The sequence below is a fragment of the Leptonychotes weddellii genome, chromosome 4 (assembly GCF_054177405.1).
Source record: "Leptonychotes weddellii isolate Sample4059 chromosome 4, ASM5417740v2, whole genome shotgun sequence".
Lineage (NCBI taxonomy): Eukaryota > Metazoa > Chordata > Mammalia > Carnivora > Phocidae > Leptonychotes > Leptonychotes weddellii.
This window is the reverse complement of record NC_138372.1, coordinates 41,756,118-41,771,875: the sequence shown is the minus strand read 5'-3', so window position 1 is coordinate 41,771,875 and position 15,758 is coordinate 41,756,118. Positions and strand designations below refer to the sequence as shown.

At 38.4% G+C, this 15,758-nt stretch overlaps 1 protein-coding gene across 1 annotated transcript in view; it reads left to right on the top strand.

Moving 5' to 3' along the window:
- The window catches only part of FYB2 (FYN binding protein 2), a 95,613-nt gene extending 88,036 nt beyond the window's left edge, over nucleotides 1-7,577 (top strand). The window contains 5 exon segments of the mRNA XM_081818489.1: nucleotides 727-813; nucleotides 3,370-3,451; nucleotides 6,335-6,491; nucleotides 6,610-6,643; nucleotides 6,893-7,577. Of these exon segments, the coding sequence (XP_081674615.1) occupies nucleotides 727-813; nucleotides 3,370-3,451; nucleotides 6,335-6,491; nucleotides 6,610-6,643; nucleotides 6,893-6,914 (382 nt within the window). The 3' untranslated portion in view covers nucleotides 6,915-7,577.
- The last annotated feature ends 8,181 nt before the right edge of the window (nucleotides 7,578-15,758 follow it).

Genomic DNA, 15,758 nt, shown 5'->3' with positions numbered 1-15,758 from the left:
GTTCATCTTCCCTATGCCTGGGGTGTCTGTTTCTTTTCTGTTCTCCGTGCCCATAGCATCCCTCCCTCCTGTGTATAGTCCTAAGGGTCTGTTTGGCTCCCTACAGTGACTCTGCCCTTCCTACACTCTTCAATATAGCCTTTTCTCTACATTTAGCTATGAAGTTTGTTCTGCCAGTCTTCAGATCACGTTCTGGGTTATTTACACTGATGTGGATGTTATCTAGTTGTATCCATGGGATGAGGTGAGCTTAGGGTCTTCCAACTCTGCCATCTTCCCCAGCTCCTCCCTGCATCCTTTTCTACTAGTGCTAAACACGAGATTTGTCTTGTCTCAAGGTAATGGTTAATATTATTCATGTTTTAGAGGCAAAGAAACATTTCCCTTCCAGGGAAATGTGATCATAAGCAGGTTGATCTCTTGCTTCCGGTTTCAAATTTGGATCACCACACATCAGGGGTCAGCAAACTATGGCCTGTGGGCCAAAACAGATGGCCACTTGTTTTTGTAAATACAGTCACAACCGCAGAGTTTACTAATTACCTCAAAGATGGTATAGCTTGCAAAGCTTAAGATATTTACAATCTGGTCTTGACACAGATTATCCAAATATACTTCTAGACAATGTTTTAACTTTTTTATAAAACCGAATTGTCCAGAAAGTACTGATGTTTCCATAAAAGTTTTAATTCAGTATTTACTTGCTCAAAATACTTTTCTCCTCAGAGAGGAAGATAAACTAAAAACTTGGAAACCCAAGTTTTTGATGGCAAAGGAAAAAAAAGAGAGAAAAGGTGCTGAAGAATCAGAAAGGTAGGTACACGGGTATACCTAAATTACAACTTACCTGCTGAAATTTATACCTCTTAGAGTTGTGTGACTTTAGGCAAGTCATTAAATTTGATTGTCAGGTTCCTAACCTATAAAATGAGAATAATGGCACCTACATCACTGTATAGTTGAGAGGATTAAAAGAGAAAAAGAATATGAAAATGTAAAGCACCACACACATTTCTCTTCATTGTCATCACCCAGACTTTGGAAAATAGGCAGTAAGGAAAGATTTCAAGCCAGCCATTATCAAATGATGAAAAAACTTGGTCTTCTTTTAGGCTGTAAGAACTTTTCCCCTATAGATGGGAACTTAAATAATACACCAAATAGAACTTAAACGTTGAGAAACTACGATCACATATCAAGACTAATTTCCCTAAAATACAATTCTAGTTATGACTACATTAGTGTTATAATTTAAAAAGAATGTTTTATCAACTCATAATCAAACCCTCATTCTTGTGATTCAAGTTCCCAGCTGGCTGTTGGGGGAGGTGATGTTTTTACTATCTCAGATGGTTACTATGTGATCTGTGCTCTGGAGGACGGGGCACAGGATTTGAGATACTTTTAACAGTTGCCTTGGGGAAATCCTTGTCTAAACAGCCACTGGGCTGGGAACACTGTGTGGTCTGTCTGCTCTAGGAAACCTGTCTAGAAAAGTCCTGAAGGGGAACCCCAAAAGAAAGCAGACATCTGTCTATACCATATTTAAACACAGAGGATGGCATAGGATGGCCCTTTCCATTACCTTATTTTCTTTGGGATTAGACTTGATGTAACTTACTTTTCCCAAGTTCAAAAGATGTATTCACAGACTAGAAAAACATCCCTCCACCTTAAACCTCATACTTTTACATAGCATAGCAAAACAGAATTTCAAGAGAGAAAATATCAGTGAAATTTTTGACACGACTCCACACACAAAAAAATGTTTAGTATTTTAATGTACACGTAAGACTTTCAGGAAACAATTTTCTAGTGCTTTTTTTCTTACAACAAACATATTATAGTTTACTTTTACTTTCAACTGAGTAAATTTTAAAATATGGTAAATTTTAAAATGTGATATTGGGGCGATCATATTCCTGTAGATTGATGTATCAATTTCTAGTGCTTTTTGTTCCTTTTTAAATGGTTTCTACCATAACTTGTTCCACCAATAAGAAATGCATTCTATATTAGTTCAACCCTTCTATGATCCCTTTATGAATCAAAGATGATGACAAATTTTCAGAGAAGTTGGGGAAGGATATAAACGTATAAAGGCATAGAAATTGCCTGTTCTGACACTCCCGGGACCCTGGGATCATGACCTAAGCTGAAGGCAGATGCTTAATGTTCTAACACGTGTGTGTGTGTGTGTGTGTGTGTGTGAGTGAAGCTGGAAAGGTAGACTGGGACTAGCTTATAAAATACCCTATGTACCACACTAAGGAATTTGACTTTATCTTATGGGCACTAGAGACAAATTAAAGGTTTTAAGCAAAAGCGTGACATCAATTACATTTTAGAGAGATGACTCGGGAGGCAAATATGCAGATGGATTTGAGGAAGGAGAGGCAAGAGTAAGATGTTATTTCAGGTTAAAAGTGAAATGTGGCAGTGGCTATAATCTTGGGACAGAATGAAAAAGATGTAGGAGACACGTCTGAATAAAACTAACAGGATTTGCTTTTTTCCTTCTGTCAATATATGAAACTGCTAAAAAGCAGCACCAACCCCCATGTGAAGAGCAGGAGGGAGGAAAAGGGAGGATTAAGAGTGTAATCAGCCTCTGCTGTAGGGTTATCTATCAACTTTTATGTGCTGACAATTTTTGCACTTATTTTGTGGTATCTTACTTTATTTTCTTAATTTCATTCTTCTCCAGAACCATTCAGCAAACAGAACAGTTCTCTGATTGAAGCACAAAGATTTATGATTTTTTTTAACAAGCTAATTATACTTTGAACCCTGATTCAGAGGAGTTTTTTTAACTTAAACTGCTTAACCAATTTGATTTTATTCCAAATTATTATCTTGGTATCAAAAAAAAAAAAACCCACAACCTTTTAATTTTTTTTTAAAGACTTTATTTATTTGAGAGAGAGAGAGAAAAAAAAAACACGAGCAGGGGGGTGGAGGGGTAGAGAGAGGGAGAAGCAGACTCCCTGTTTTACAGGGAGCCGGATGTGGGCTTGATCCCGGGACCCCGGGATCATGACCGGAGCTGAAGGCAGAGGCTTAACTGACTGAGCCACCCAGGCGCCCCCACAACCTTTTTAATTATAGGAAAAAGCAATTGGTATTACCCTGTTAAACTGTTCTGACACTGTGCTCTACTGGAAATATGTGTTATGTATATAATCATCTACAAATACCCACATAATATAGGATTATATATATATTTATGATTTTATTTAAAAATATATATATACAAAATTATACCTGAATTTATCCTGAAGTAGCATGAGTTTATAGATTTGGGAACTTAGAGTTTTATTATGGTACATTTAACCTGACCTGCATATTTCTTGCCACTTTATCTCCTAGAAATTTCTTCAGAACCAAGAAGCAAAACTTAGAAAAGATGAGAATAGAAAAAGAAGAAAAACGTTTTAGAGAACAATTTAAGGTATGTTCTCCTCAGAAGGTACAAGTTATAAACAAATTCCTAGCTTTTAATATTACTAAAGATCCTGTAAGAGTGTTGTACCTCTGCCTCTGGGATAGATAGGATCCATGACTAAACAGCTGATACAGTTTTTTCCTGATGCATTTCTATATTATCATGCCTTTACACTTGCTATCCCCTCTGCCTGGAAAAACTCCTAAGTTATTCTTAAGGCTCTGTTCAAATGTCACCCACTCTTCTTTGGAAAGTTATTCAGCACATTTTATCTATCTGTTATACACATATCTGTTCTAACACTGGTCTGTTATAACACAGCCTGTGTGTGTGTTCTGAGCTAAACTCAAGTCCTCTCTGAGATTGTCTCATTCAAGATTGCTCCTTACCTCCCAACCTATCTGGACACACAGTGTTCGGTGAGTGAATGAATGACTAGATAAACAAATGAAACAAATGAGTGAATGAAGGAAGCAGTGTATCTGAAGCTCCTTGACTTCTTCTGTCATTATGAATCCATGGAGTATTTCCTCAATTCCAAGGTTCAAATAGTCCTTCCTTGTAATTTCATATACTGTCACCATGAGAATTTATTAAGAAACATTTTGAATAGCTCCCAGGTCCCAGATACTGGATTGAGAGAGAGAATGTGGGCATCCTGCTCACAAAATTTCTCCAAGTCACTACTATTCCCCATAACAAAATGGATAAAGATTAGGCTTCTTAACATGACATATAAAGCTCTTTCTGTCATAACTTCTCCTTGTCTTTCAGATTTTATTTCCTGCCATTCTTCACCTTGCACTTCAGGCTTTGGCAACAAACTACTCAATTCTGTCCCTTCAATGAACATCCTCTTCAGTCCCCGTCCTGCTACTCCCTTCCTCTAGGCATGTACTTGGTCTGCTCCAACTATCTGGTGCTACTCTTGCTACTCTTCCCCATCTGACTAGCTTTCGTTCACTTATCAACACCCAGTCAAGGCATCTCCTCTCCTCCAGAAGACTGACCCACACTTGCTCATGAAGGCAATTACTCTTCCTCTATATATCTCTAATCTGAGCTTATCACGAGCACTAACATTATTGTAATTATGTGTTCACCAATTAAACTGAGCTCTTGGAGGACAGGGTTATCTTATCTTTATATCCATGTGTAGAGCAGAATAAAATTACCTTTTGGAAATGTCCAAAAATGTTTTTGGACTGAACTAAAAAAGAATATACACAAATCCCTCACAATCATTAATAACTCCTGCTTTGGACCAAAGCTGATTAGGGTTATTATATCTAGAAGCCATGATATGAAATTATTTACTGCAACTGTGATGTTATTAGTTTAACTGAAAAACAACAGTGTAACAATTACTTGCTGAAATGACCCTACATTCCATTTAGTGCTTTTCTCACTTTGTGACTATCTCCTATCTCATGTGTATGATTCCATTCTTCCTTATTACCTGTGGTGTGTTTTCCTTATATATCATTAGAAAAACTACGCCATATCAGTAATTTTTATTCAGCTCAAATCACAAAAGATTAGTGCCTCATTTGTGCTAGGCCTTAAGAGTACAAGGTTGAATAAAACTGTCTTCCATTTTCATTTTAAGATGGTTATTAAATGCTGTAATAGTATATACTAAGTGTAGTTAAACAGAAGATTATACATTGCAGTTGTGGAAGTCTTCATTAGAAGTGGTTAAGAGTAAAAGGTATTTCAGGCAGAGAAAACCACATGAGCACTGGCCTATAAGTATAAACGGTACCTGGCATACTCAGCTTGATGCAGCTTCATTAATGGGGCAGAAATAGGGGCATGGGAAATGACAGTATGCCAAGGAACTTGAATGTCAAGCTGAAAAATGTGGATCTTATCATGAAAGCAATGAAGAATCTTTAGAATTTGACAAAAAGGAAAGTGACCTGATTAGATTTTCATTTTAAGAAATCACTATTCATAATGAACAATGGCCTGGAAAATGGTAAGAAATCAGTGAGGAAGTTATTACTTTGTTAGGCAAAAGAAAAATCTGTCTTGTGGATCAGATCCCATTTGGTATAGAGTGATACACTTTATCATTCAAATTCAGCAAACTTCTGAGAGCGGAAGAAGGCATCCCTAATCCTAATTCTAAGTATGTGTAGAGATACTAGATATAAGCAGACTGTCCTGAGCAGAAGGAGATGTCTGGCCACCCTAACTTGGTTAAGTAGACGTCTGTAAACATAAGCTTTGTATTCTGGAACTTTTTCTGAGTCAACATATCAATACATTAGAAGGTGATATACCTATAGATGTATATAGGCTGGCTAGTTTATCACACAGGAAAAAACCTCCCTTAAGGTCGTAAGTTGAATTTCTCATCAGTTTTTTTCACAAATGCCTGTCTTTGACCCCAGAAGGAGAGTGGGAATTGCCCTCCATACCTACTACTTTATATATAAGCCCACCCAGAGAGAAAGGGTAGAAAGAGTGCCATCTAGAACTGCCAGGTATGTAAAAACATTATGAACTCTAAAGCACTACACACAAAGAGGTTTTTCTCTTTCCCTCTTACTTTTTTAAACTTCTCCATTCCCAAGTTTGGTGGTAACCTTACTACTGGAACAGCTAACCTAACATCCATGGAACTTAAGTTATACCCATGTTACAGGTATCTCATCCACCGGAATTCATGCTAGTACAATTAGATAAGAGGTGTGAAAACACTTTGAAAATAGGACTGTACCAAATTAAATGTAAGACTGTGGCATTTTACGATTTTTCTATTCCTTTAGATGTTATTTAATATTTAGCATCTTGAGTTTGAGGTTACTATATTATGTCCTCCATTAATTTTGTTAGAATAAAAACTGCACATACAGTCTGATTAGTAATTTCTTCTTTCAGTATGACAAAGAGATTACTGTCATCAACACAGCAGTGGCATGTTCCAGTAATGCAAGAAATGGAATATTCGATTTGCCAATAACCCCTGGAGAAGAACTGCAAGTCATTGATACCACTGAAGAAAATCTAGTGATTTGTCGCAATTCCAAAGGCAAATGTAAGAAGTTACTGGCTTATCACCCATAAAATTTCAATCACTGTTAAAAAGAAAAAAGAATTTCCAAGCATTCTCTCTCTAACTTTCAGATTAGTAATAGTGATTTTTGTTTCTACAGATGGATATGTACTAATTGAACATCTAGATTTCAAGTAAGTGGTTTGATTTTATACTACAATCATGAATTCTAAATACTCAATACACTGTTGTGTACATTAGTCTCAAAGAAAGACTACTGAATTTATTTAAATTCAGGAAGTTTTGAGGATTACTCTGGGAGAGGCTTTATTCTTGTGTCTCCTGCGTATAGCATCAGACTTCTCTACAGAGCATAACGATCAAACTGGGTAAGAAATCTGCCACTCACTACTCTGCTGGCCTCTACTTTTCTGTTTTCTCAGGCATCAAGGCTGGTCACCTTAGGAAGACCAAGCTCCAGTGGCAGGGCCTGCACTAGTAAGGACTAGTCTGAGACCTCAGTACTGCCTCACCTCAGGTTCAGTTTGCATGTCAAATGGGATGGTGGGATCTATGGAAATGGAGAAGAGAAAAACAAATTCTCCACATTCAGATGTTGGTTTTCCTCCTAAATGGTTATCTTTCAATGTCTATGTCAGTATCTGTTTCACTGCTGGCTCAAGAGAGTGTGAAACAGTGTGTGTTAGAATTTGAGCATTTATTTAATGAGCCATAGCCAAAGTTGGAAATCACACCTTATGGCACCTAGGCAGCTGTGCAGATGGTTAGTTTGCTTCTAATATTAGTACACGACTGTTTATAATTTCTAGAAGATGTTGTGCATTTAAATTGGGTATAATTCTGAAAAGTAAATAGTGTAACCAAGGTCTTTAAAATACTCAGATTTGGGTGCCTGGGTGGCTCAGTTGGTTAAGCGACTGCCTTCGGCTCAGGTCATGATCCTGGAGTCCCTGGATCGAGTCCCGCATCGGGCTCCCTGCTCGGCAGGGAGTCTGCTTTGCCCTCTGACCCTATCCCCTCTCATGTGTTCTCTCTCTCTCAAATAAATAAATAAAATCTTTAAAAATAAATAAATAAATAAAAATAAAATAAAATAAAATACTCAGATTTAAGGCATAATCTTAAAATGTAATTATGGCTCAGTCTATAAGTGTCCTCCTTTATCAAAAATATCAGACAAATATAAGCTTCTTTTGGGAATAGGATGCTGAAAAGTAATTTATTCCTAAAGGAAGGGCCTAAATATATTTAACACAATTTAAATAATATACATATGCTGTCAGTTTAAAACATCCTGTTGTCCAAAGTAAGAAAAATAATTCTATGCCTGAACACCCATTCAAATAGAATTAAAGAGAAAGTAAAATGGAGCTGTAAATAACATTCTATTTTTACATGCCGTGCACTGCCTATCCATGAGATAAACGCTACAGAGGCATACAGCTGTTTTAAAATATGTTGGCATTTTCAAAACACTGAAAAACTGAACAATTTTGCTCCATTGTATTTTTCTTTTTTTAAGATTTTAGAGAGCAGACTCTGCACTCAGCGTGGAGCCTGATGCAGGGCTCTAACTCACAACCCCAAGATCACAATGTGAGCTGAAGCCAAGAGTCGGATGCTTAACCAACAAGCCACCCAGGCACCCCTTTGCTCTGTTCTTTAGCCTTCAAGGGTGTGATGGAATTGGTCCTATGACCTCATTCTTTATACTGTGAGACTACTTTTTAAATTTTATTTTAAATTAACATACAGTGTATTAGTTTCAGAGGCAGAGTTCAGTGATTCATCAGTTGCATATAACACCCAGTGCTCATTACAACACGTGCCCTCCTTAATGCCATCACCCCACCCACCTCCCCTCCAGCAATTCTCAGTTTGTTTTCTATAGTTAATAGTCTCTTATGGTTTGCTGTGAGACTATTTTTTAAGCTTCTAGGTACTTACCAATAAAAGCCACGCAGCAGAAGTATTCACAGAGGAAAGGGGAATATGGCAGAATACGAGAACTCTAGGCTCATTTCTAAATACCCCAGAAATCGACCTGAAGACTGGCAGAACAAACTCCACAATTAAAGGTAGAGAAGAAGGTAGAAAGTACAGAAACACAGCTTGGGAGAGAAATGGATCATGGCCACTGTGGTGGGAAGGGAACCACAGTTGTCTGTTGTCAAAAAGGGCAAGATGAATTCCCAGAGAAATTGGTTTGGAATGGGAGTGGGGCCAAATTCCAGCAGGGCTTAAAGCCTAGAGTTTTAAAGGTCAGTGTGCTTGGCTCTGAGAGAGCATGGAGGACACTGAGGCTGCTCTTGGAGAAAAGAAAAGTGTGGAAACAGCCATCTTAAAAGCACCTGGAGCACACAGTAGGGAGGTTAGTTGCTTAGCTCTAAGCATGTCTCAGTGAGACAGCATTCAGGGCAAGACCCCTCCAGGAACAAAGGAACTGACAGGTGCCATTTCCCTCCCCTACCCCTCAGCATAAGCACAGAGCCACCTGCAGGAACCAGCACAGCTCGATACTCACTACCTACCTTGCTTACACCAAGCCCCACCTACCCAAGCTCCGGAAGAACTACTTTTCCTAGTCCGCTTGCCTCAGTAGGGTGGCAAGTCCCATCCCCTAGAAGACCAGCCCAAACCCCTGGCAACACCCCATCTCCCAACCTGGGGGTTTTGTGAGACCTCAATTCCAGTGGCAACAGTGACAGGTCTCATTTCTAGTTAAAAACACCACATTCAGGCCAGGGCCACAGCCCACAAAAGGCAAAGAGAGCCTCTGCAGACAATAGGCCTGAAGATAAAGCAGCCAGAGCTGTGGAGACACTCCCGGGATACTACACTGCAGGATACTATAGGACTTCATAAAGCTGTTACCCTCAAGAATAGGAGATGTAGCTGACTTTCCTAACACAGAAACAGGCATAGAAACTTAGACAAAATGAGAAGACACAAGAATTTGTCCCAAATGAAAGAAAAGGACAAGCCATGGCTGGAAATCTAAGCAAAAAAGATACAAGTAACATGCCTGATAGAGAATTTAAAGCAACAATCATAAGGATACTCATAGGACTTGAGAAAAGAGCAGAGGTTATCAGTGAGACCTATAACACAGCAGAGATAAAGGACTCAATAAATGAAATGAGAAATATGCTTGGTGGAATGAACAGCAGGCTGGAGAAAGCACAGGAAGAATTATACAAAGAACAGACTTAGGGAACTTAATGACTCCATCAAACATAATATTCATATTATAGGCGTCACAGAAGAGAGAGAAAAGGGGGTAGAGAACTTATTTGACAAAATAGCTGAAACCCTCCCTAATCTGGAGAAGGAAATAGCCACATCCAGGAGGCACAGAGAACCCCCAACAAAGCAGATCTATACCAAGACATACATATTATAATTAAAACTCTTAAAAGCAGCAAGGCAAAAGACTGTTAAATACAATGGAAACCCCATAAGGCTATCAGTGGATTTTTCCACAGACCCTTTGCAAACCAAAAGAGAATGACATGCTATATTCAAAGTGCTGGATGGGAAAAATCAGCCAAGAATACTCTAACCAGCAGGGCTATAATGCAGAATACAGGAGAGAGAGTTTCCCAGACAAACAAAAACTAAAGGAGTTCATGACCACTAAATCAGCCCTGCAAGAAATATTAAAGGGGACTCTCTGAGCAGAAAGACCAAACTGACAGTATGAAGGTAGGAAACACAAAAGCAGTGAAAATGAGTATTTCTGTAAAAAACGGTCAAGAAATTCACAAAATAAAAGGATGCGCAACCGGACACCACATATCTAAAACATGGGGAGGAAAGGGGTAAAGAATGGGTTCAAACTTAAACGACCATCAGCTTAATGTAGACCCCTATATGCAGATGTTACATACAAACCTAATGGTTACCACAAATCAAAAACAATTAACAAATATGCAAAGAATAAGGAAAAGAAATCCAAATATATCACTAAAAAAACCAGCAAATTCTGAAAGACAAAGGATCAGAGAAAATCTTCAGAAACAACTGCAAAACAAGTCATAATATGGCAATAAATACATATCTATCAATAGTTATTTTGAATGTAAGTGGACTAAACAATCAAAAGGCATAGGATAACAGAATGAATAAAAAAACAAGACTCGGGGCGCCTGGGTGGCTCAGTTGGTTCAGCTGCTGACTCCTGATTTCGGCTCAGGTCATGATCTCAGTCCCAGGATTGAGCCCCGTATGGGGCTCCTCACTTAGCCGGGAGTCTGCTTCAGGATTCTCTCTTCCTCTGCCCATCTCTTCTCAAATAAATAAATCTTTAAAAAAAACAAGACCCATATCTATATGTTGCCTACAACAGACTCATTTTTGACCTAAAGATTGAAGGATGGAGAAACATCATGCAAATCGGATGTCAAAAGAAAGCCAGGGTAGCCGTGCTTCTATCAGACAAAACAGACTTTAAAAACAAAGACTGTAACAGGAGACAAAGAAGGACACTATATAATCATAAAGGGGACAATCCAACAAGAAGAGGCAATAATTGTAAATATTTATGCACCCAACATAGAATCACCCAAATACATAAAACAATGAGTAACAAAAACTAATCAATACAATAACAGTAAGGGACTTTAACACCCCACTGACATCAATGGACAAATCAATAGCAAATCAAGGAAACAATGGCTTTAAATGACACAGCAGTAAAACAAAAGAAAGAAATAAAAGGCATCCAAATCGGTAAGGAAGAAGTAAAACTTTCACTATTTGCAGATGACATGATGCTATATATAGAAAACCCAAAAGAATCCACCAAAAAACTGCTAGAATTGATAAATTCAATAAAGTCACAGGATACAAACTCAGTGTACAGAAATCTGTTGCATTTCTCTACACAAATAATGAAGCAGCAGAAAGAGAAATTAACAATCCCATTTACAACTGCACCAAAAATAATAAGATGCCTAGGAAGAAATCTAACCAAAGAGGTGAAAGACCTCTACTCTGAAAACTATAAAACACAGATCAAAGAAATTGAAGACAACATAAAGAAATGGAAAGACGTTCCATGCTCATGGATTGGAAGAACAAATAATGCTGAAATGTCTATACTACCCAAAGCAATCTACACATTTAATGCAAACCCTATCATAATACCAACAGCATTTTTCACAGAAAACAAACAATCCTAAAATTTGTATGGGACCACAAATCCCAGTTAGCCAAAGCAATCTTGAAAAGCAAAGCAAAGCTGGAGACATCACAATTCCATACTTAAAGTTGTATTACAAAGCTGTAGTAATCAAAACCTTAACAAAAACTGACATAAAAACAGATACATAAATAGAAAACCCAAAAGACTCCAGCAAAAATTTGCTAGAACTGCTACAGGAATTCAGCAAAGTCACTAGATATAAAATCTATGCACGCAGGCCAGTTGCATTTCTATACACTACCAATGAGGCAGAAAAAAGAGAAATCAAGGAATCGATCCTATTTAACAATTGCACCAAAAACCATAAGATATCTAGGAAGAGACCTAACCAAAGAGGTAAAGGATATGTACTCTGAAAACTATAGAACACTTTTTAATGAAATTGAGGAAGACACAAAGAAATGGAAAAACATCCCATGCTTGTGGATTGGAAGAACAAATATTGTTAAAATGTCTATGCTACCCAAAGCGATCTACACATTTAATGCAATCCCGATCAAAACACCATCAGTTTTTTCACAGAGCTGGAACAAACAATCCTAAAATTTGTATTGAACCAGAAAAGACCCTGAGTAGCCAAAAGAATGTTGAAAAAGAAAACCAAAGCTGGTGGGGTCACAATTCTGGACTTCAAGCTGTATTACCAAGCTGTCATCATCAAGACAGTATGGTACTAGCACAAGAACAGACACATAGATCAATGGAACAGAATAGAGAATCCAGAAATGGACCCTCAACTCTATGGTCAACTAATTTTTGACAAAGCAGGAAAGAATGTCCAATGGAAAGAAGGCAGTCTCTTCAACAAATGGTGTTGGGAAAATTGGACAGCCACATGCAGAGAATGAAACTGGACCATTTCCTTACACCATACACAAAAATAGACTGAAAATGGGTGAAAGACCTTAATGTGAGAAAGGAATCCAGAACACAGGCAGCTACCTCTTTGACCTCGGCCACAGCAACTTCTTGGTAGACAGGTCTCCAAAGGTAAGAGAAACAAAAGCAAAAATGAACAATTGGGACTTCATCAAGATAAAACGCTTTTACAGCAAAGGAAACAGTCAACAATACTAAAAGGCAACCTACGGAATAGGAGAAGATATATGCAAATGTCTTATCAGATAAAGGGCTAATATCCAGAAATCTATAAAGAACTTATCAAACTCAACACCCGAAAACCAAAAAATCTAGTCAATAACTATCCAAAGGATACAAACATAGTGATTTGACAGGGCACATGTACCTCAATGTTTGTAGCAGCAATGTCCACAATAGCCAAACTATGGAAAGAGCCCAGATGTCCATCAATGGATGAATAGATAGAGATGTGGTCTATATATACAATGGAATATTACTCAGCCATCAAAGGAATGAAATCTTGCCATTTGCAATGACGTGGATGGAACCAGAGGGTATTATGCTAAGTGAAATAAGTCAGGCAGAGAAAGACAAATACGATTTCATTCATGTGGAATTTAAGAAAGAAAACAGATGAACACAGGGGAAGGGAAGGAAAAATAAGATGAAAATAGGGAGGCAAACCATAAGAAATACTGAACTCTAGGAAACAAACTGAGGGTTGCTGGAGGGGAGAGGAGGTGGGTGGGGAAAGGGATAATTGGGTGATAGGCATTAAGGAGGGCACTCAATATAATGAGCACTGGGTGTTGTACGCAACTGATGAATCATTAAATTCTACCCCTAGAACTAATAATACAGTATATGTTAAATAAATTGAATTTAAATAAAGAATAAAAAAAGAAACAGACACATAGGTCAGTGGAACAGAATAGAAAATCCAGAAATAAACCCACAATTAGAGGGTCAATTAATCTTCCACAAAGCAGGAAAAAAACATCCAACAGGAAAAAGACCAGCTCGTACAACAAATGGGTGTTGGGAAAAATGGACAGCAACATGCAAAAGAAAGAAATGGACCATTTTCTTATACTATACATAAAAATAAATTCAAAATAGACTAAAGACCTAAATGTGAGACCTGAAACCATAAAAATCCTAGAGGAGAGCACAGGCAGTATTTTTTCTGGCATTGGCCATAGCAACTTTTTTCTAGATATGTTCCTGGGGCAAGGGAAACAAAAGCAAAACTTAACTATTAGGACGACATCAAAATAAAAAGCTTCTCCACAGTGAAGGAAACAATCAACAAATCTAAAAGGCAACCTACAGAACGGGAGACGATATTTACAAATGACATACCTGATAAAGAGTTGATATCCAAAATACATAAAGAACTAATAAAACTCACCCCCCACCAAAAAAAACCCCCAAATAATCCAATTAAAAAATGGGCCAAAGACATGAACAGACATTTCTCCAAAGAAGACATACAGATGGACAACAGACACATGACAGCATGTTCAACATCACTCATCATCAGGGAAATGCAAATCAGAACTACAATGAGCTATCACTTCACACCTCAGAATAGCTAAAATCAACAACACAAGAAACAACAGGTGTTGGTGAGGATGTAGAGAAAAAGGAACCCTATGCACTGTTGGTGGGAATGCAAACTGGTGCAGCCACTATGGAAAACCATATGAAGTTTCCTCAAAAAGTTCAAAATAGAATTACCATATTACCCAGCAATCCCACTACTGGGTATTTACTCAAATACAAAAACATCAATTCAAAGGGATACATGCACCCAATAGCCAAATTATGGAAGCAGCCCAAATGTCCATCAATGTCCATCAACTGATGACTGGATAAAGAAGATGTGGGGTGGGTGTGTGTCTGTGTGTGCATGGGTGTGTGTGGGTGTGTGGTGGAATATTACTCAGCCATAAAAAAGAATGAAATCTTACCATCTGCAATGACATGTATAATTCTACAGAGTATAATGCCAAGTGAACCAAATCCGAGAAAGACAAGTATTGTATGATTTCACTCATATGTGGAATTTAAGAAACAAATGAGCGAAGGGGAAAAAAAGAGACAAACCAAGAAACAGACTCTCAACTATAGAGAAAAAACTCATGGTTACCAGCGGGGAGGTGGGTGGGGGGATGGGTGAAATAGGTGATGGGGATTAAAGAGTGCACTTGTCATGATGAGCACAGGGTGAACAAAAACTTTAAAAAAAAGTATTCATAGAGTTCAGAGAGGAAAATAGGTAGAAAATTATAAATAACAATGATAGTGAACAAGAATAAGAATGAAATGCCTAGAAGATTAAGACATGTTTTACAGATAAAGTGACATTGAAATTTAGTCTTCACATACAAGTATGTTTGCTGGACAAGGTGCACATACAGATGGAAAATCCATGCTGCGTCTGGTAGGAGATGGCAAGAGCTGCAATGGGGTAAGCTGCAACTAGAATATGACAGAATTCACTTGGGCTTTTTCCTTAGAGTGAGGAGCCATTCAAAGGTCGAGGAAAACAGTGTCAGATGTTTAAAGAGGAAGGAAGAAAAACTGTCACAGCAATATGGCTGATACACTGAAGAGACTATTTTTCCAATATTCTAGGCAAAAGGCCTTAATTTAAGACACCAGCAGTAGAACTATCTAGTATAGGAGCCCCACTAGAAGTGGTAAAGAGACAGAATGTCGGGTTGCCTGGGTGGCTCAGTCGGTTAAGCGTCTGCCTTCGGCTCGGGTCATGGTCCCAGGGTCCTGGGATCGAGCCCCGCATTGGGCTCCCTGCTCGGCAGGGAGCCTGCTTCTCCCTCTGCCCCTCCCCCTCTGCTCCTGCTCGTGCACGCGCATGCTCGCTCTCTCAAAAATAAAATCTTTAGAAGTACAGGTGGAAGAGACAATTAGGGAATGACTCAGATTTCTTTTTTGAGGTATGAGATAAGGCTGGTACCAAAGACTGGAAATACATTTCTGCTTGGACCCCTCTGAACTCAATCTGCTACTCAGTGAGAGGCAAGCACAGCCCTCCCCACACTCTGAGAAAAGACCTGTCCAGGGTGCACGGTAGAAGGTGAGGCTAAGTATGGCCTGTGGGCAAGGTGGTAAGTGAGAGACAGGCTAAGCAGAGACCTTTCCTGCAACAATCCTGTCCAATAGAGTAAGAAACCACGAATCACTCTTGCCACCTCATC